Below are 21,613 nucleotides of genomic sequence, written 5' to 3' on the forward strand. Positions count from 1 at the left end.
GGCCCCGCCCATCACATCCAGCTACCTGCTGAAGAGATGTGCTTGGGGTCATGAACGCATCTGGGGTCATCAGCTTGGGTTTGGCATCATTGGAGAGGGCAAGAAAATCCGCTGGCACGGGCAGGTCTGCAATGCGCCGTAAGTCTGGTTGGGAGCCATGTATGGACCCCTTCTCCGATCCCAGCCCTTCTGCGCCCAGGTCAGCCAGGTGGTCTGGAAACGCTTCAGAGAGATACGTACAAATTAACCTGAGAGCACTTCCACAGGAGCAAGGCAGGGAGGGTTTTATCCCCTGCAAAGCACAAGTTATACCACTTCCACCAGCCCAGGCACCAAGAACAGAACTGGAAAGCCCACGGCTGTCACAGTCAGGGCACGGAAGCAGCCTGATGGAGGAGGAACAGACTCATTGCCTTTGCCAGGGAAGAGGGTGCATGCCAAAGGAGGGCATGTGATCCACACGCAAGCTTCCCTGCTAATGGGTTTGAGTGGCACAGCAGCAATAGAGGGCAATACACTCACCTGGGCCCAGCCTTCAATCCCTCCTCTGCCCTCATCATGGAGACCTGTCCTGCCTGAGCGCAGCTTCCCCAGGAGGAAGACCTTCCCCAGACCAGCCAGAGGGGGCGCTATAGAGCACACAAAGCCCTACATCCATCGCTCAACATGCTGTTTTGCCAGGATCCCATGCTCTGTGCTCAGCCTCATCTCTTTAACCCGCCAGGCCTCCCATGCCCAGCTCAGCAGTCAGGATGCCTTCGGGATAAAGTCAATCCTCCAAAGGATGCCAGGAGCCCAAACATCCCTTCCAACCTCCAATGAGTACACTATCCCCAGCTCGCAGGGCGCTGTCAGCAATGCTGGAGACACGATGCTGGGAAGCTCAAAGCACCAGATGGCTCTGGCCAGAACCCCCACTGAATGGACTTACCGAAATCTTCATGGGAGCCATGGGGAGGGATCGGTGCAGCCATATCTGGACTATGAAGAGGCTGGAATCTGATCTGCACATCCTGCAGGGCCCTGTACCGTTCCGAAATGCTGGGTTAGTTCACGCGTCAGCCACAGAGCCATAAACCGTGACAGATTCCCCTTCCTGCAGCTGCTCCTGGAAAGCGCTTTAGTATTTTCTGCCTACTAAGGACCAAGTGGGAATCCCCAGGCAGTGCTGCCCCGCCTCATCTTAGCCCTTCCTGTGCCAACCACACCTGAAAGCTGTCCAATCTCAAGCCCCAAGCAGCCACATTGCAGGTCAGCACTAACCCAACGAGTCCTGGCCCCCAAGTCAGCAGACCCGTTCAGCTGCTGACACGTTGTGCAAAGGCTCAAAGCTCGAGAGTCCACAGTAAAAGACATGGGAAGCATTTTAAATGGAGCAAGGAAGAGACCTAGAGCCCGCTACCCAGTCAGACCAAAACCTCCCATGCCAAGGATACTCTCCGTGTCTACTGCTCCAGGTGGGTTTCATACTGAGGGATGTGTGCAGGAACGGTAGGTGATCACATCCCCACCACTGCAAGCAGAGAACAGCTAGTGATACTGGTGGCCAAGGGGTTTTAGGAAGGAAAGAGCGCACAGCTGTCCGTACCAAGCCCTACGCATACTCACTTGGTGTGGACGCAGAAGAGCTTGATCAGCACACCTGCGGCCGATTCAACAGCCCCAGCCCCCTGAACACCTTCTGGAAAAGAGACAAGAAATACAAAGTGGGCTGTAGCATGGGGTGCTGCACATGTCCTTAGGTCTCAAACTCTCAGGCAGCAAAGGCTTTGAGGTGGAGCACTCCCTTGTGCTCGTTCAGACTTCAGATATCAGTGAAACGGCTCTAAAATCCCCTCACACTCTTTCGGACTCTGTCCCCGCTTTAAATAGCCTCCTCCTGCCTGTGCGTTCACACCACATAGCTTCCATGGGAACGCTCCCTCCGTTCCCCCGAGCACCATGACAGAGGGTGAAATGGAGGCATCAAGAGGGATCCCAGTAGCTGTCACCCAACGATCGATCGTAACCCTGTCACCCTGTGCCCTAGCCCATCCTCCTCCCTCAAATCTGGGCCACTCTAGGCAGGTCGGTATTGTTCTTCAGCACTGCCAGCTCCTCAAGGGAATTTCTCACTAATATATTCCGGCTATGTTGCCAGGAAGCAGCCCCCAGATCTTCCTGGGAAACAAGGGCCAGCTGCTCCTCGCTGCTCACCTGTACTCAGGCTGTCACTTTCCTCTTCAGCTGGAAGGACCTCTGTGTGCCGCAGCCGGCAGCGGCTCACTACCTGGATGCCGAAGCTCAGGACTGGGTGGGTGAGGAGGAACTCCGAGATGGAGCTGAAGTAAGCTCTGCCCTCCTCCTGGTTCTGCAAAAGCTCCATCACGTACAGGACCTGGAAGCAGAGCACCAGAAACACCCTGCAACAACCCAAGTCGCTGGGGTTTTGGCAGCAGACTGCCAGGTGTGGTCAGAGAGTTCTACAACAAAGTCAAACACCAGCCTTCCCCTTGTACCCAGGAGTAGCTCCCACACGACCTCCCAGAATGCCACACACAGCTTACCTGAGCCAGGAAAAGCTCTTTGGATCCAGGTGGCGCAATGTATGCTGGGGAGTGTAGTCCGCACAAGCTGCCCCTCTCTATTACAGAGGTACCCATCTAGGTATTTGTCACCCACCATCATGGGATCTAGATTTGGCTACAATATGTTCCATTTTTGCCAATTGCCAATGCAGCATCCCCATTGATGCCTATCGTTAATGACCCACTATTAAGTTTTAATTAGCTTAACAAAACCTTATGTTCCACTGTCTAAACTCTGCCTCCTCCCCCCCCAACTCCAGCAGCCTTCTTCAACAAAATGATCAGAGCGCATCCAGGCTTGCTACCTCAGTCCAGGACATCAGGACTCAAATCCTGTGGAAGTTATAATTTCACGGACGGCACAGAAATCATGAAATTAGCCCAATACTGTGATTTTTTCAGCAATGGGGAGGTGGAAGCAGGCAGGTGGGTCAGGCAGGGGTGGCATGGTGCTATCCTGGGGAGGAGGAGAAAGCACGTCTCACCACATGGCACAGGCCGGTCCAGTTCAGGGCACTCTGCACTGAGCTCTGGCCCAGGCCACACCTACTGCTTCCTGCCCAGATGGATTAGATTAGATTGCCAAACAGTGGTTACTTGGGCTCTCTGTCCTCCTCTCTGCTCTCCTAAAAGCAAGGAGCTTAAACATGAAAGAGAGCCAGTGTCTTTCCCTCCACCCTGTTACGGCAGAGTACATCTGATCCCCCATGCTGAAAGCCCTGCCACTAGATGGGCACCCTGCGGCGCAGGGGTTAATGATAGACCAAGAGCGTATCTCTTGAGTCACCCGGCTTTGAGGAGCTCAGTCGAACCATTACAGCACTTGTGGGTCAGTTTCCTTTTCAAATGAGAATTTTTACTTTAACACCAGCATTAATCCTGTGCCTCGCCCAAGGCTCCGTTAGACCCAGTCAGCACCAGGAGAACCATTCTCCACCTTACAATGAAATGGTACAGGCCAACTTTGCCTCTTTTCAGCAGTGAGTGCAGCCAGCCCTGCTGCAGTTGTGGTGGCTGCGCAGGAATCCCGATCTCCCTCCACCAAGCGTGGCTGAAGCAGCCAGTAAAGTGGGAGCCACCTACTTTTCTCTGCACATCGCTCAGTATCAGGAATTCAGCAGAGAGGTCCAGGCAGGCTTTCAGACTTGGGGGAACACTCTTGGAACTGAAGATGTCAGGGGAAAAGCTGGGTTCCGCAACAGGAGAGAATACACAGAAGGCGAGAACCATTAGCACAACAAAAAACCTCTATGGCACAGCATTCCAGTCTGACTAAGAGCAGCTTAGCAAAGTGTCGGTCAGATGTTCCGCTGCCCCCAGTTACTGAAGCGATGAACCCCACGCAAACACGGGAGGGAACTGGCAGAACAAAATCTACCCTAACTATGGGCCTAAAGTGTCTAAACCCGGGGATGCCAGGCTAGCAAGAGGAGGGATGCTGGGGATCGTGTGCTAAAACACAGCCCTAGCAGCTGAGACACCAAGTGGGCAAAGCGCACCACTACTGGAGTACAGGGTAACCATTCAGCACTCAGTTGTGTTCTACTCCATGGGTCACAGGAGGGAGATGCCAAAGCTGGCTCTCACGTCTGCATCTGCTGGAGCTGCTTCCAGGGCTCATGATCCCCCCGCAGACAGAATGCTTTGTGGGGGATGGAGCACACCGGATTGGGCAGCCATTCTCGGTGCTGGCTGGCTCCCCAGACAAGTCCTGAGCTGCCCCAGTAATACAACATTAAGCCTACAAAGCGACAGGGGAAGAGATGCTGGAACTCTTGCCACACTTGACGAAGTGAGCAGTCACTATTTACACAGACAAGCGTCCAATATGCAGGCTCCAGAATGCTTTCCTGGGACTTGGGGTACATCTGTGCTCTACAGACCTGAGCAAAGATGACAGAGTAAAGCCGTTCAGGGTCAAACCCTGCAAGCCCGGGCGTGGGACACCCAGATCCATTTGGCACAGAGCTCACCACAGTACTGACATTAGCAGAGGCTGTCACATTCCTTTCAGTAACTATGCTAATTTGGCATAGGAAGAGGCTCCAGGTGGGACTAAAATAGACTCCATTGTAGCTCACTGACAGCCTTTTCCCCTGCAGAGTAATTATATTGCCAGGATCCTAATAGGTCCCCGAGTTCTGCTCGGACCTGTGGACTCTTCAGACTAAGCCCCACCTCTCAGAGACCTAGCTTGCAGGTCTAGGTGTATTACCACTCACCGGACAGTTTGCAGACAGGTCCAAGAAACGGTGCACCACATCTTCAGCTCTCGGTTCTGATCCGCTCCAGTGATGAGAAATCTCCAGAAAGGAACCCTGAAGGCACAACAGAGAAGTCTTGGGAGGAATGCTGTCAGAAGGCGTAGCCCCTCCCTGCAAGTGCCTTCTGCAGGAACACTGCTCAGAGGCTGCTTGTGGCTAAACTTGGCCAGTAATGTCCCCACACTCCCAGGGCAGTTTCTGCACCATGGGCAGGTTACAACCTGGCACGCCTTCTGAGGCACTGCTCTCTAGGGAAGCAGTAAGACCCCAGCCAAATGTCAGAAAGCAGGAACTATGATGGAAGCTTGAGACAGAGTAAGCCAGGCTAGGCTGACCAACAGCACTAGCCTGAATGTATCGTTCTACCTAGAAGCACTTTCATTGGTGAGTTCTCCACACACAAGAACTGACTCTGGAAAAAGGACAATTTTGCACTGCGTCACTGAGCCCCAACTACTCCCAGATCAGAGAGAGCAACTCATTCCATACAGAATACTGTCTGCTTGCTCTACAATAGCTGAGTGCTGTGTGTGTAAATGCAATGCAATTACAAGGATCCTGTCTTAACGCATGGAGCTGAGGGTTTGCTATACCCTGTGGCTCAAAGTCCAGGACCAAGACTTACTCTGGGTCTTGTTTTTTATGATTATCACAGAAGAGCAGGCAGGAGAGCGGCCTGCCATCATGGGGCTTCCATTCATGCAGACACCTAGGAGAGAACCAGAGAGAAGAGGGGACATGTACACCAAAACTACCAGAAATAGAAGGGCTCTGAACAATTCACAGCCTTCATTACTCAGTCACCGGTTTGAACTGAGCCCAAGTCAGCAGTGATCAAGAGTTATCACCCGATGGCAGTTTGCTGGCCTGTGTGAAACTAGTCCAGTTGGCAGTGGACAACGGACTTTGCCACAAAAAATACCACAATGATGGGCGTCTGCATGGAGCATCTAGAACCAGAATGGATAACGGAGACTGAACGCCACCACTCGGATTTCTGTGGCAGCAGGTCAGTAGAAGGATATTTGTTCTGTCACTGCCTGTGCCGTTCCTGTTCTATGGACAGGACTTCTGTCTCAAGGGAGAGCAAGAGAACCTTTCACCAGCATTAAACTGATTCCCTGCCCTCCCCCATTTTTAGAAGTGCTGAGCACATCCTACAATACTCAGCAATTCTAAATGCTCTGCAATGCTAGAGTGTTGTATAGACATTAGTCCTACAGGTCCTCCTCATGGTCTGAGAAGGAATCAGACAAGGAATCCCCAAGAGCTGAACTTCTCTGTCTCAGTCAGGGGAAGCTCCAGTTGTCCTCTGTTCCATGACCCAACCCTTCTTTTCTGCTTCTTAAGTTACCTTGGCTCATCTTGCCCCTCTATGTAGATCTGCCAGAATTTGACATAGCCATCGTGACTTGCTGTGGCCAAAACCGTCCCATCTGGAGAGAGCGCTCCCTCGCTCAGGCACTAAAAAGGGAATAGGAAAGCCAAATCAGCCATTCCATATCTCCGCAGGAAAACAGAATTTAAATATAGAGAAAGTGTGATGGGTCAGCGTGCTAAAGATAAGCCTGAGAGTGAAAGTAACCAGGGGTTTATCCCCCCCACAAAGAATCAACATGTTTCCACCCCAGGTAATAATCCCCTTTTCCAGACAGCGAGTTAAATATGGTGGGTTGTGCTGGTAGGCAACTGAGGCCCCCATCTGATGTCACTCCTTTCTTAAGAAATACATATTAAAAGCACATTTAATTTTATTTCCAAATCTTTTGGATCTCTACTTAAGATCATTAACTTATACACAACAGCATCAACTTTGCGTTTCCTGCTTGTGCCAAGAGTTAAGTGGATAGAAATATATAAGTTTTTGAAACTAAAGAGCCAAAATATTAAAATTGTCTCAACCCAAGCCTGTAATTCTGATCCAACCTAAGCCTTTACACCAAAGAGTGTACTCACCACTTAGCCTGATGGAAACTCCCAATGAAAACATGATAAGCAGCTTCCATATAATGAGAACACACCCAGGAAATGTTCAAACAATCATTACAAAAACTTCCCTGTGTTACTGACACTGAAAATGCATCACTTACCTGTAACTGGAGGTTTGTTGAGATGTGTGGTCCCTATATGTATTCCACACATGGATACACATGTGCACCATGTGCCTAAGTCCAGAGATTTTTAGTAAGCAGTGTCCGTTGGTCTGCATATGTGCAGTTCTCCTCATGCTCTGAACCAAGGATATAAAGAACAGTGCGGACCAATGCCTCTCCAGTTCTTTCTCCCACCACAAATCCAGTTATGATCTGCAGCAGAGGGACAGAAGGCAGGTAGTGGAATACAGACAGTGACCATACAGCCTGAAGAACCTCCAGTTACAATTAACTCAACCTCCATTTCTTCTTGGAATGATGTTCCCTATGTGTATTCCACATGTGGAAAATTAGCAAGGGTAGTCATACAGGAGGTAGGTGCAAGGAAACAGAAGTGATGGCTGATTGTAACACTGCTGTCCCCACAGCTGTATCTGTAGTAGAAGACTGGACCACAGCATAATGGCCTGTGAAGGTGTGTAAGCAGCTCCAGGTAGCTACCCTACATATCTTTAGTAGAGGTATGACTTGCAGAGCTGCAACAGAGGTTGCTTGTGCTCAGGTGGCATGGATCCTCACCCCCTCTGGGGGACAGAGAACGTGAGCTAGTTGGTAGCAAAGGATAATGTAGCCAGAGATCCACTTAGAAAGTCTGCGCAGATACAGTTTGAACCCCAGATCCCTCTGTTATGGTAACAAAAAGACTAGGTGTCTAAGAGCTTTTGTTCTTTTCAGATAAAAGACCAGTGCTCTTCAGATGTTCAGAGAATGAAGTGTCCTCTCCTCATCAGAAGCATACGGTTTCAGAAAAAATATCAATAAGTGGATGGTTTGACTCCTGTGAAACTCTGAAATCGCCTTAGGGTGAATTGGGGGGAGAGGGGGAAGAGTGCAAAGAGAGACCTCCTCTTTATGGAAGGTGGTGTATGGTAGGCCTGCTCCCAGCTAATTGACACTTCTGCCTGATGTGATGGCAACTAGGAAGGCAACTTTCAGCAAGAAGTAGGACACAGCACATGTGACTGAAGGGACGTTTGATGAGAGATGAAAGAATGAGGTTGTCGTCCCATTGAGGTGTTGGGCTTCACCAATGGTGAGAAGGATCTAAGAAGTCGCTTCAGGAATCTAGTCTTTGTGGGATGAGTGAAGTTAGTGTGACTGTCGATAGGGGGATGAAAAGCACAGATTGCTCCTAAATGAATCTGCAGAGAACTAACAGAGACCCAAAGTCTTAAGACAGTGGTTCTCAACCTATTTACCATTATGGGCTGCATATGCAGCTCTCTGTGTGTTATGTGGACCACATCCACACAATATATGCACTACCTGCATGGCCCTGAGGATGTCACATGGCCCACAGTTGTGTGTTGACTAGGCCTCAAGCGGCCTGTAAGTTGAGAACAACTGTTTTAAGGGTAAGTAGATATTCTAGAAAAGCAGGGATCCCAGTGGACTCTGGAGATAACTGGTGGTGTGTCCAAGAGGAGAATTGCTTCCACTTGGCTGAATAGCATCTCCTCGTAGTACCCTTCCAGCTTTGGTTGAGGATGGATTGAACTGCCCTGGAAAATGAACACTCTGTATCTTGATGTCCATCCAAATACCAGGTCTTGAGTTGCAATGGTCCCAGAATGGCAGCCCAGAAAGGTGCCGTTGTGTTGCATTAGCAGGCCCAGAAGTGGTCGAATGTTGATGGGTGGACAGGCTGAAAGTCTCAATAGGTCTGTGAATCAGAACAGTCTCTGCCAGTTGGGTGCAATAAGGACGACTTGAGCCCTGTTGTAATGGATTTTCCACAGGACCTGTGGTATGAATGGAATGGGAGGAAAAGCAGACCTGGAGTGATCCCTCCATTGTAGCAGAAGAGTCTCCCTTTGAGCCGCTGCCTAGCGCTGCCCTGGGGAAGTTTTTTGTTCATCTGTGAGGCCTAAGATGGCATTTTCCAAGAGGTGAAGACCTTGTTCAGGACTGAATTCTGACTCTCCCATTCCTGGTCTGTAGAAAAATGTCTGCTGAAGCTGTCTGTTAGGGAGTTCTGCAGCCCTCGTAAGCATGCTTCAGAAAGGACTACAAGATATCTGATACCTCAATTCCAGAGGTTAACTGTCTATACACAGAAGGAGGGATCTTATCCCCCCCTTGCTTGTTTATATAGAAAACAGTCACCATATTGTTCGACAATGTGCAGAGATCGGAAGAGTTGGAAGGAAGTATTGCTGGCCCGATGGACCACTCTGAGTTCCAGTAAACTGATATGGATCCTGGACTCCTGAGAGGTCCACATGCCATGTGCAGTATGATCATCCAATATGAGCTCCACAACCTAAGAGGGAGGCATTGGTAATGATAGTCACTTCGGGTGTTGGTGTGGAGAAGGAGCCCCTACTCAAACTTTCTCCGGCATTATTTGCCAGATGAGAGAGGCCAGAATTGTTCCTTTGACATTGTTGATGACTTTTTCTGGTGAGTAGATGGACTGAAGCCAGGTTTGCAGCCAACGGAGATGGAGCCTGGCAAATGGCATCTTGTATGCGCATGAGGCCATGCGGCTGAAGAAGGAAAGGGCAAGTTCTGACTGGAGTCAGTGAGTGACCTCTTATACGAGATCGCCCCATGCCATGGAATCTCTTTATAGGTAGATAGGCATTGTAGTCAAGTCCAAGGTTGCTCTTATGAAGTTTACGGACCTTGTGGGGTCAAAGTGGACTTTTCATTGTTGACACAAATTCCTATGGAAGTTAGTAGCTGGAGCAGGAATCGGTTGATAAACTGGATTTCCTTGTACAATCTGCCTGTCAGAAACCAGCTGCTGAGGAATGGGAAGATGGTAAACTAGTTTCTCCTCATCCAAGCTGCCACCACTGAAAAGACCTTTATAAAGACTCTGGGTGTCGTAGCTAGCCGGAATGGAAGAGCTCTGACTTGATAATGGTCTTGACAAAGGAAGAACTTGAGGACCCTTCTGAGGGATGAGTGAACGTCTATGTGAAATTATGCATCTTCCATGTCAAGAGCAGCAAACCAGGTGCCATCTTCCAGAGAGGGGATTATTGATGCCATGTAGAATTTTAGATAATTATAGTTAGTTGGCATAGAGGTTAGGAGTCTGATTCAGCAGTGGATGGATGAAGTTCTGTGGCCTGCAATGTGCAGTTCAGACTTGATTATCATGATGGTCCCTTCTGACCTTAGAGTCTATGAGTCAAGAATTGGTCTCCATCCCCCATTCTTTTTGGGGACTAAGAAGTATGGGGAGTAAAATCTTTTCCCTTCAAGTTGAGATGGAACTCCTCTGTGGCTCCCTGGTGGTGAAGGGTGTCCACTTCTTGACACAGAATTTCCTTGTGAGATTGGTCCCTGAAAATGGACCAGGAAGAGGTTGACAAACTCAATCAGGTGCCTGGTAGTGAATAATTTCTAGCACACATTTGTCTGTTGTTAAAGCTGTCCAATGTGGGCAAATTGGATAAGGAAGCCTCCAAAAAACTGAGGGACAGGATAATGTGGCATCAATAAAGGGATGTGGGTCTCAACAGTCCCATCAAAATAAATCCCTTGGCTGTGAGTTAGAGTGAGCTGTGGCAGTAGATGTTGCAGGAGCAGTGTACCTGGATCTTTGAACCTCTATTGTTTGATTGATGATTCCTGGGAGCATTAGTAGTAAAATTGTTGAGGTGTCTTGCGCTGTGATGCTGCCTCTTCAGAGCAGGTGTACAGATATCTAGAGAACAAAACATTTCTTCAAGTACTTCAGAGTGTGGAAGGAATCATCCATCTTATCACTGAACAGGTTAACTGTATCAAAGGGCAGATCTCGAATGGTACTCTGCACCTTTCTAGGGAAACCTGAGCATTGTAACCAGGAATCTTTCCTCGGCACAATGGCTGTAACCATCTCTCTGAATGCTGTGTCCACAGCATCTACTGCAGCCTGTAGAGTGTTTTGACCACTAATTTTCCTTCATCACGCAAGGACTGGAACTGAATTCTATCTTCCTGAGGGAGTGTTTCCTTAAAATCCAACAATGTTGCATAATTAATGAAGTCATATTTAGCTAGAAGGGCCTGATCATTTGAAATTCTAAATTGGAGAAAGGCAGAGAAGACCGTTCTCCCTAGGAGGTTGAGCTGTATGGCAGGCACCTTGTCCAAGGGTGCAGTTTTGGGGTTCTCATAAAAATAAAGGGAAGGGTAACCACCTTTCTGTATACAGTGCTATATAATCCCTCCTGGCCAGAGGCAAAACCCTTTCACCTGTAAAGGGCTAAGAAGCTAAGATAAACTCGCTGGCACCTGACCAAAATGACCAATGAGGGGACAAGATACTTTCAAAGCTGGAGGGGGGACACACAAAGGGTGTCTGTCTGTCTGTGTGATGCTTTTGCCAGGAACGGATCTGGAATGCAGTCTCAGAAACTCTGTTAATTTAGTAAGTAATCTAGCTAGAAATGCATTTGATTTCCTTTTGTTAAATGGCTGGTAAAATAAGTTGTGCTGAATGGAATGTATATTCCTGTTTTTGTGTCTTTTTGTAACTTAAGGTTTTGCCTAGAAGGATCCTCTATGTTTTGAATGTGATTACCCTGTAAGGTATTTATCATCCTGATTTTACAGAGGTGGTTCTCTTACCTTTTCTTTAATTAAAATTCTTCTTTTAAGAACCTGATTGATTTTTCATTGTTCTTAAGATCCAAGGGTTTGGGTCTGTGTTCACCTGTACAAATTGGTGAGGATTTTTATCAAGCCTTCCCCAGGAAAGGGGGTGTAGGGCTTAGGGGGGATATTTTGGGGGAAGACGTCTCCAAATTGGCTCTTTCCCTGTTCTTTAACACGCTTGGTGGTGGCAGCACAGGGTTCGAGGACAAGGCAAAGTTCGTACCTTGGGGAAGTTTTTAACCTAAGCTGGTAAGAATAAGCTTAGGGGGTCTTTTATGCAGGTCCCCACATCTGTACCCTAGAGTTCAGAGTGGGGAAGGAACCTTGAAAGGGGTGTTGCAGCCTGGATCTTTCGGTGACTCCCTGTGCCACCAGAGAATTTGAGAATAGAAACTCTGTCTCCGCTTAGATGGAACAAAGTAGAGCTTCTCAGCCCTCTTTGGGGTAGGAGCACAGGAAGCAGAAGTGTGCCACACTGTTTTAGCTGGATCCACGATGGCCTCATTAACTGGGAGGGCTGCTCGACTGGGACCCGTGGATTGCAAGATGTCCAGCAATCTACATAGGAAGAAGAAAAGGAGTACTTGTGGCACCTTAGAGACTAATAAATTTGTTAGAGCATAAGCTTTCGTGAGCTACAGCTCACTTCATCGGATGCATTTGGTGGAAAAAAAAAAGTGTGTTTTTTTTGTTTTTTTTGTTTTTTCCCACCAAATGCATCCGATGAAGTGAGCTGTAGCTCACGAAAGCTTATGCTCTAATAAATTTGTTAGTCTCTAAGGTGCCACAAGTACTCCTTTTCTTTTTGCGAATACAGACTAACACGGCTGCTACTCTGAAACCAATCTACATAGGGGCTCCTCAACTTCTTCGAGCTGCATTTGGAGCTCAGACACCGCTCTTTGAAGGAGCTCCTGATATTGCCTGTAGGTGTCAGATGGAGATTGGGTAACTGCCTCATCTGGGGAAGTTGATGGAGTTGCTTCCAGAACAGTTGAACTAGTCGGATCCGGTTCAACTTTGTCTTCCGTAAACTCTGATGGGGCCAGTTGGTGCTGGCCAAGAAATGGCAAGTAAGGCTCATGTAGTGATCCCAGCTGCCTAGAGTAGAGATCCTACGGGAACCAGTAACACCAGCATAAAGGATCAGCCAGCTGAGGAGGATCCCATAGCACTGGGTACCACCTGTCTCTTGCAAAGTCATCTGATCAGTGAACAGAACCCTCATCTCCTAGGGCTTCTGTCCAGCCCCGTTTCTGAGTGGCAGGCTAGGGGCCTCTTCTGGAACCTCTGACTCATCAGATGAAAAAGCTGAATCCTAATCTACCAGCGAAGCTGACAATACCAATGGCTGGGTACTCGAGCTCGCGGGTGGGAAAGGAGAGCGGCTCTATGCCCTCAGAGTAGCTTCTTCCATGGGAGTAACTGTGTGTCTGAATAAAGAGGAAATGGGAGTGAGGACAGAGGAGAGCAAAAATTTCCTCTGGGGAAACGTAGGTCTCAGACTGCCCCAGGGTACAGGGTGAGTCAATTGGTGGAGCCATCGGATCCAGTGCTTCTCTGGTAACAGTGGAAGTCGGATCCCTCTGGGGACATGATGATATTGGCACATAGTCTGATCTAGATGTTGAAGGTGGATGTCTATCTTTAGTTTGCACACTGGACTCAGAAACGACGAATGTGTGCTCCTTTGTGCAACTTTCTCCTGCTGAGGAGATTTACTCAGGACTAAATCTTTAGGACCCGTGTGAGAGGACTCCCCTGACTCTGAGGAGTTGAGGAGGGATCTCTTTTCTTCAGGTCAGCTCTGGAAGCGAGAACTTGTCTCTATGCTTGTGAGAGTGCTCCTTACTCTCATGAGAAGCCTTCTCCTTAGGCTTGGAAGTCTTGTCCTCAACTCCCGAGCTTGTGCTTTGAAGGGCACTGCCTGCTAATTGAGGCTGATGTAGAGTGGGGGGTGTCTCCCAAGCTGGGATCTGAGTGGGGTCTCATGGCCTTCTCCAGATGTTTAGTAAGTCTTCGCTCTCGACCCTCATGAGTTCCGGGAGGGAACGAGCAGCACATACTGCACTTAGCTGAGATGTGAGCCTAGTCTAGTCAGTAAAGGCAGTGTTGGTGTTCCTTGCTCATTGAAAAGGAGCAGGGGCAGGACACGCAATTCTTAAACCCTGGTACTCTGGGCCTAATCCTAGTCTCCTGGGCAGCATTTCCCTGAAGTGGGGGGAAAAACAGCTACCGACCTACACTCATACTTAAGACTAAAAGAATACTGAAACTATTTACAATATTCACAGACTGAAGCAGTCAAAGTAAGCAGTTGTGGACACAGAAGATTCTTGACTCAGGCCATGCGACAGTCAGAAGGAACTGGAGAGGTCCCGGTCTGCAACACCCCTTATGCCCTCGGTTCAGAGCACAAGGAGAACAACTGTGCATGTGCAGACCAATGGACACGGCTTTCTAAAGATCTCAGGCACATGATGCGCATGTGTACCCACGTGTGGAATACACGTGTACCATCCCTCGAAGAAATTGTACAATGCTCATTTACTTTCCCCAGCGATGCTGTTTTATTTACTTTTCACCTTTCACTCAGTATGGAGAGTGAAACCAAACTATTCATTGTTACTCCTTTCTAGATTCTAATGGTTTCACTCTCCATACTGAGTTCATAACTTTTCCTACATGTAGATTCTTATCCTTCCTGTTGTCATAGTTCCCCCACTCTGTCTGAGAAGGTGAAAGGTAAGTGTGAGAGCATCAGAAGAGATGCTGCTGTTGAGAAGGCAAAAGCCAAAGAGCCTGAATGCCTTTTTACACCCCCAGAGCAGCTGACCTTTGAGGATCTACCTGGTAAGTCGCACACTTGTAAGGTAATCACAGAGATCCACACAAAAGGACTAAGTACCATGCTCCACAAGAGCCATTGGGTAAATAATTTGTCCTTTGGTTGTCTGCAGCAGCCAAAGCATTTATGGGCCAACACAACATTTCTCCAGAGGTGGCTTTTGGCTGTAACAAAAATTAGGGTTGCTTTGAGATGCAGGCTCACTGGTCTCTCTCTCTGACGTTTGCAGAAATGCCCATTAAGCCCGTAAGAAGAAACTGCAGGAAAATCGGATTCTCCTGAAAATCGCTGAACCATTAAACACTGTTGTGTTTCAAGGAACGATTGTGTCCCCACCATATTGCTAAGTGACTCGCAGCCTCAAGATGCAAACGAGCTTGTCCTGACAGACAGACTGTAGAAGTGACAGCCCAGCCTCTCCATTATGAAAGGCATGGCAGGCGTCTTTCTCCTGGAATTCCTGCTTTTACCAGCCCCACAGGCAATGCATATGAGGATCCAAGGGCATAAGGAGCTAAGGACTTGATCACAGCCCTGCTTGCCTTTGATTTCATCAAGCGATATGAACGTAGGTGTTTATGTTGCAATGTTCAGTAATGCCAGACAGATGACTCAGCAGCTCGGCAGTGGCAGAGACGTTCATTCAACATTAAGTCACTGACAGCAGCCCAGGGCTGCATCATCTTTATTTAAGATGGGTAACAGTCCAACTCAGTAAGTTGAGGGAGCTAATGGTTCAAGATATGCCACAGAGACTGAAAATGACATGGAGAGTGCCCCAGCGATTGGCTTTGGTGTGTCAGTGACTCACCTGTCCCCACACTGCTCTTCTGAGAAGATCATCCACCAGAGGGAACCCAACTTCCAGAGAGGACAGAGGGCTCTAGATAACAACAGGCAGCAGTGCTCTTACCGTGCTGTGGCCTTTCACCACAATGAAGCCCTCTTTGATGTTCGTCACCTCCGCCGGCCAGGAACTGTTGTTGGCTCGGATAATATCCAGATCCCAAACCTCTGCCTGGAGGAGAACGAGGAGAAATGAGTACAGGTGCACGCCTGCAGGCCAGTGCCTGAAACCTCCCCAGCTCCTTCCAACAGTCACAGCTGCCATGAACCCTCTCGTCCAGCTGCCACCTCTGGCCAGTGCAGCACTGGGCCCCCATGCAATATATTCACTCAGAACTACGCAAACACAGAACAGCTTTTGGGCACGGCAATGGTGCATCCAGCCTCCTGCAGCAGCCTCAGAGGCTCAGGGGCAACAAAAGCCTTGTCATGTAGGGGAACCCAAGTTTGGTCCCATATCCCTGCGTGGTGCTCAGCGCCTGCAGAGCATCAGTCAGAAGAACCTATCAGCCTAGTGCAGGGACTCTAAAGAGGGTGCAGGGTAAGGGGACAATCCTCAGCACAGGTGCCCCTTATATAGGGTAGATGGTGCCCTCTGCCCTGACATCTGTGGTGGGCAAGACAACATCAGACTCAAGCAGCCCAGGTTTCTGACTGCCCTGCGTGCATGGGCAGATTGCTCCCCCTCAGCACTGTGCATGGGGGAAGATTTGGATGCAGTGAAGCCCCAGTAGCCAGACATTCAGTTCCTTTTCTGATTTCTCATTGCTGCTGTGACTGAAGAACCTGGATATCAGCTAAACTAGTACGACTTTGGAAATCAATCAGGTTTTTCAGCGTAACCGACTTGAGTGCTTAAGAAGGGTTCTTTTAGCAACGGGGACTTAACCACCATACTACGTGGGAAAAGCAGACACCAAAGCACAGGAATCAGAAAGACTGGCCTAGTCCACCCCATCCGGCCCACCAGGATTATTCCCTACTTTACATTTTACAGTTAGGCAGCACTAGTAGTGTCCCAAGTGGTGGATTCCCACCCCTTTCCTTTGTAGCCTGACAACTCTCTGCTAGTGAAATATTTCTCCAGATACGAAGCCTTTATTTTCCCAGTAACTTAATCCCGCTGTTTTTATTATACTCTATGGGTCACTCATTCTCCTTCTTGGCTTTCCCATCCCTCAACTATTATATTCCCTTCACTGCCAAGCTCTATGGATTTAGCTGTTTTAAAAGGACAGTGTCACGATGCCTCTGCACATACAGCCCAAAGCCTCATTCGCTTTTTCGTTGCCCTACCGCACTGCAGAGCCGTGCTTTGCTTGCTGCCCTCTGCCATCCTAAGGGCCATTTGGTGTTGTTGCTTTCCAGAGGAATTCCTCTAGAGAGGAAGAGTGTTTATTTTTCCCTTGATGTATTAGCTGCATTCCCCCACCTGCTTGTGTCTCACATTAATTTCTGTCTGTGTTTCTAGTCTCTCTAGCCCTAGATTAGTTCTCCGTCATACTTCTTGTTCACAGCTTCTTCCCATTCCGTGCCATCTGCGCACTTCACTGATGTGTGGGTTACTCCATCTATTAGATCAGTGCTGAGCATGGTCCATAAGACCCTATCTAGCAGCAGACTGGAGATGAGACTCCTATCCAAGGAATCCACTCTGAGGGCTTCTCTACATGAACATTTAGTTTGCAGTAAGCAGGGGTGCGAATGTAACATGCACCAGTCTGCCACAGACTAATGGTCCATGTGGACCCTGCTGACATACACGAACAGTTGGTTAATGTGCTTCCATCTAGTCCTGTTTCAAAGAGACCTATATCAAAGCGCAGTAACAAACTGTTAATATGTATCAGCAGGGTACACACGGACAGCAAGTCTGCACCAGACTAATGCAGGGTAGATTCACACCCCCAGCTTGCTAGGAGCTAAGTGTTCGTACAGACAAGCCTTTAATGTCTGCTTTGGTGAGTATCCCTCAGACCCAGAATCTTATTTTTGACACAACATTCCATTCGCCTCTCTTGAAAGTGAGAATACGAAGCTTCAGCTGACAGCAGGCTCTCGTGGAGCAGTGCATAACCATGTTACACATGGCATTCAGTACCAATCTAGAAAAGATGACACAACACTGATGAACATTATTCTTAGAGTCCCACTGGAGTTACTAAGCAAGCATCTCCATTTCAACATTTCCCATTGGCATCTAGGTACCATGGTGATGGGAGCATGAGAAATGCCCAGGACAGATCTGGGACAGTGGCACTTTGCACAGTAAACTTGTATTTCATCCAAACCTTGTAACAATCGTCTACTGAACCACTCCTCTCATGTGCTCTGTTCACCAGTTTTGACAGTAATACCTGCTTAAACTGTTCCCAAACTGTGGCCCATGGAGAGCTTTCTGGTCACATGGTTCTAGCTCTCCCTGTTTCCATTAACTAAATGGCACTAAAATACACTATATTTCCTGATATTTGTTTCCCATGTAAGCAATTGCTGTAGTTGCCACAGTTGCTGTAGTTCCATCCCCAGTGGGAGGGAAAAGTGGATGGATGACCCTGTGATGGACTAGAGGGAGTCACACAAAACTGACTTTCTTAAATTGTGATCCACTATGAAGTTTGAACCCCCCGTACCAGATGGTTCAGTCTAAGCCTCCTTCAAACAAACATGTAGACAAGGGTGATCCAGTGGATATAGTATACTTGACTTTCAGAAAGCCTTTGATAAGGTCCCTCACCCAAAGGCTCTTAAGCAAAGTAAGCTGTCATGGGATAAGAGGGAAGGTCCTCCCAGGGATAGTAACTGGTGAAAAGACAGAAAAAGGGGAGAAAAAATGGTCAGTTTTCGCAATGGAGAGAGGTAAATAGTGGGGTCCCGCAGGGATCTGTATTGGGACTAGTACTGTTCAACATATTCTTAACTTATCTGGAAAAAGGGGTAAACAGTGAGGTGGCAAAGTTTACAGACGATACAAAATTACTCAAGATAGCTAAGTCCAAAGCTGACTGTGAAGAGTTACAAAGGGAGCTCACAAAACTGGGCAACAAAATGGCAGATGAAATTCAGTGTTGATAAATGCAAACATAATCCCAACTATACATAAAAAATGATGGTGTCTAAATTATCTGTTACCACTCAAGAAAGAGATCTTGGAGTCATTGTGAATAGTTATCTGAAAACTGCACTCAATGTGCAGCGGCAGTCAAAAAAGTGAACAGAATGTTAGGAACCATTATGAAAGGGATAGATAAGACAGAAAATATCAATGCCTCTATATAAATCCATGGTACATGCCACCCCACCCTGAACGCTGCATGCAGTTCTGGTTGCCCCATCTCAGAAAAGAGAATAGATTGGAAAAGGAACAGAAATGAGTAACAAAAATGATTAGTGGTAGGGAACAGCTTCCATATGAGGAGAGATTAAAAACCTGGGATTGTTCATCTTGGAAAAGAGATGACTAGGAGGGGATATGATCAGTCTTGATTCTATATACCTGTGTTTGGAGAAAGTGAATAGGGAAGTGTTATTTATTCCTTCACATAACACAAGAACTAGGGGTCACCCAATGAAATTAGCAGGCAGCAGGAAGGAACCTGTGGAACTCATTGCGAAAGCCAAAAGTATAACTGGGTTAAAAAAAACAGATTAAGTTCATGTAGGATAGGTCCATCAATGGCTATTAACCAGGATGTTCAGGGACACAACCCCACGCTCTGGATCTTCCTAAACCTCTGGCTGCCAGATGCTGGGATTGGATGACAGGTGACGGATCACTCAATAATTGCCCTGTTCTGTTCACTCCCTCTGAAGCATCGGGCATCAGCCACTGTTGGAAGACAGGACACTGGGCTAGATGGATCTCTAGTCTGACCTAATATGGCCATTCTTATGTTCCCTGTAGCAGATGAGCGTTCGCATGGAAGAAGGAAAGGCTCCAAGGGAGTCCTGTCTCCTTCCATGTCATTGGCAAAGACTGTGCAGCACACAGCATTCTAATGCTGTAAAGCAGATGTGTTTGAGCATTTGCTTTTCCTTTTAAAAAAACCCCTCAATCAAGTTCCATTTTAAAAACTCCATTAGAAAAACACAAAGGCTGCAAAGTGAACAACCAATAGGCAAGAAATGTCCGAACTGAGGTTGCTCGTGCAAACTTACTTCTGCCCCCTTATGTACATGCACGACAAGACAGATCACGTATTGTTCCAACCAGGCCCCACCTGGTTCAGCGCGCAAAATAGGCAGTGCTCCTCACAAGGAGTCCATGTTTATTTTTACGCTTCACACTGAGCACCATTCAAGCACCTCCCTGAATGAGAGTCTGATGAACCTCGTCACTGCAGTGCTTGAGAGTCTCTCAACAAGCACATAGTGAATTTATTCTCAATGCTTCTGTGAGGCAGGAAAGTGTTATGCCTATTTACAGATGGGAAACTGAGGCCTAGAGGCCAAGATTTTCAGAAGTGACCTGCTGCAATTGTGGGAGCCTCAAGTTTTGGGCGTCTAACTTGACACACTTTAAAAAGACCTGGTTTTTCAAATGGCTGGTGCGCAGGACTTTCTTAAAATCAAGTCCTTTCAGAGTCCCTTAAAGCACTTAAGAATTTAGGCACCCCAAACGACTGGGTACTTCTGAAACTCTTGTCCAGAGAGATTAAGCATCTGGCACAGATCTAAGAGGTGTGAACTGAAGCCACATCTTCAGAGACTCAGTGCAGGGCCTCATCCACAAGATCATCCTTCCTTATTCACCACACACTGTGGTCTGCTGTGCACAGGGGGCATGGTGGGCTCCAGCCTCATTCACTGCACAGCCATATCTCATTCACTGTCTGATCTGGGCACTCAGCAGGCAGAGAAATGCAATCATGTAATTTAATGTACCCTTCTAACCCATATTCACAGAGGAAAGTTAGTCTGGGCATTTCCTGACTTTTGAATGCTTTGCTTTGCAGTTTTAAGGCTCTCTGAACATGGTCTTTGGCTCACTTATTCAGCTTTCTAAACTAAATGGTTTGGTATTCAGTCTCCCTCATGTGGAAATATTTCATGCATCTCATCCGAGTTTCCTTCTCTGTTTCTGATATTTCCTTTTTGAAAAGAAGTGTTGAGAATTGAACATTTCCTATTTAAGAAGAGGCTTTACCCCTGCTCTGCAGAGTGGCATAATATTTTCTGTACTCTTCTCTAGCCTTTTTTTGACAAAGCTTAAACGCATTTGCTTTTTGATTGTCACCGCATGCTGAGTGAAGGTTTTCACAGAACTGTCCACAGCAATACCCTCAGAGGCCACAGTTAATTTAGAAACCAGCATGATCCTAAACAGGAGTCGTCTGGTTTGTCTACCATGTCATACTCACTTAGGTTCAACAACAAACCTGGAACACAAGGACCCTTACACTAATGTCACTTCTGTCCCCTTTGACTCTGCTCCTGGGGGAAGAGGCCATGGATTTCCATGCCTGCACACCTCAGAGCACACTTTAGGTGCTCAATATAATTGCAGTTTTCCAACATTTTTATTATGAACAGTGCCATATGCGCTATGCAGGCTGTGTCAGCAAGAGATCTGCTTACTGTAATCAAAGTGACAGGAAAGGCAGAATCCAGCAGAAGGCCCCATTTATTTTACAAAGGCACCAGAGTCTGAATTCTGTTTTGTGTTCACAATAGTGAAAGTTTAACAACACTGGCTAGAAATCAGGAAGAGGCATAAGCGTTACCAATATATCTTATCACATGCCTGCAGCACCCTCATTGCTATTCTAGCCTCCGGCCTCTCCTGAACACACGGTTCATTAACATGGGAGGGTTCTGCTATTCAGCATAGTCCGTAACCATTACATTCCCATCATGTGACCATACCCACATTTCAATACAGGGACCCAGAGGAGGATTACAGTCTCTCTTGGGATTATAATAGGGGATAACGTTTCAAGTAAGACCCATAGGCCTCCTTACCCTGTCCTCGTGCAGCAATGCCAACGTTTGACTGCCCTCTTCACCACTCTCCTCGTTCTCGTCTGGGATGAAGGGGCACCATATGATTCTCCGGAAGCTGTTCAGCGGGGTGCCCTCAGGTCGTTTTATGTTCACCAAGATCTCCTCTCTAATCACCACGTTAAGGAAGACACACAGTTCTGGCTGTTACTAGAGTTCAGATATAATCCTCTCAGGGTGGATCCTTGTGTGATGTCTAAAACAATTAGTGATTTTTAGTTCTGAATTACTAGCCACAGAAACCAGTTACAAGAACCTTGGTCGGGGAGGTAGGTCGGCTTACCTCCACTGGCAAGAAAGTGACATTTACAAGTGACACTTAGATCCTTGTAAATTTCA

General features: G+C 47.7%; 1 protein-coding gene across 2 annotated transcripts in view; it reads right to left on the minus strand.

Annotated features, from left to right (window-relative positions):
- Positions 1-21,613, minus strand: part of EDC4 (enhancer of mRNA decapping 4) — a 53,437-nt gene that overhangs the window by 21,235 nt on the left and 10,589 nt on the right. For both annotated transcript variants that reach the window (XM_038368740.2, XM_043495162.1), the window contains 10 exons: positions 21,236-21,383; positions 15,342-15,446; positions 6,186-6,295; positions 5,457-5,540; positions 4,790-4,885; positions 3,651-3,753; positions 2,197-2,377; positions 1,609-1,681; positions 932-1,023; positions 26-222 (listed from right to left, as the gene is read on the minus strand). In XM_038368740.2, coding sequence (XP_038224668.1) covers positions 26-222; positions 932-1,023; positions 1,609-1,681; positions 2,197-2,377; positions 3,651-3,753; positions 4,790-4,885; positions 5,457-5,540; positions 6,186-6,295; positions 15,342-15,446; positions 21,236-21,383 — 1,189 coding nt within the window. The remainder of the gene's footprint in view (positions 1-25; positions 223-931; positions 1,024-1,608; positions 1,682-2,196; positions 2,378-3,650; positions 3,754-4,789; positions 4,886-5,456; positions 5,541-6,185; positions 6,296-15,341; positions 15,447-21,235; positions 21,384-21,613) is intronic.

This window comes from Dermochelys coriacea, chromosome 12, assembly GCF_009764565.3.
Source record: "Dermochelys coriacea isolate rDerCor1 chromosome 12, rDerCor1.pri.v4, whole genome shotgun sequence".
In the NCBI taxonomy this organism is placed as follows: domain Eukaryota; kingdom Metazoa; phylum Chordata; order Testudines; family Dermochelyidae; genus Dermochelys; species Dermochelys coriacea.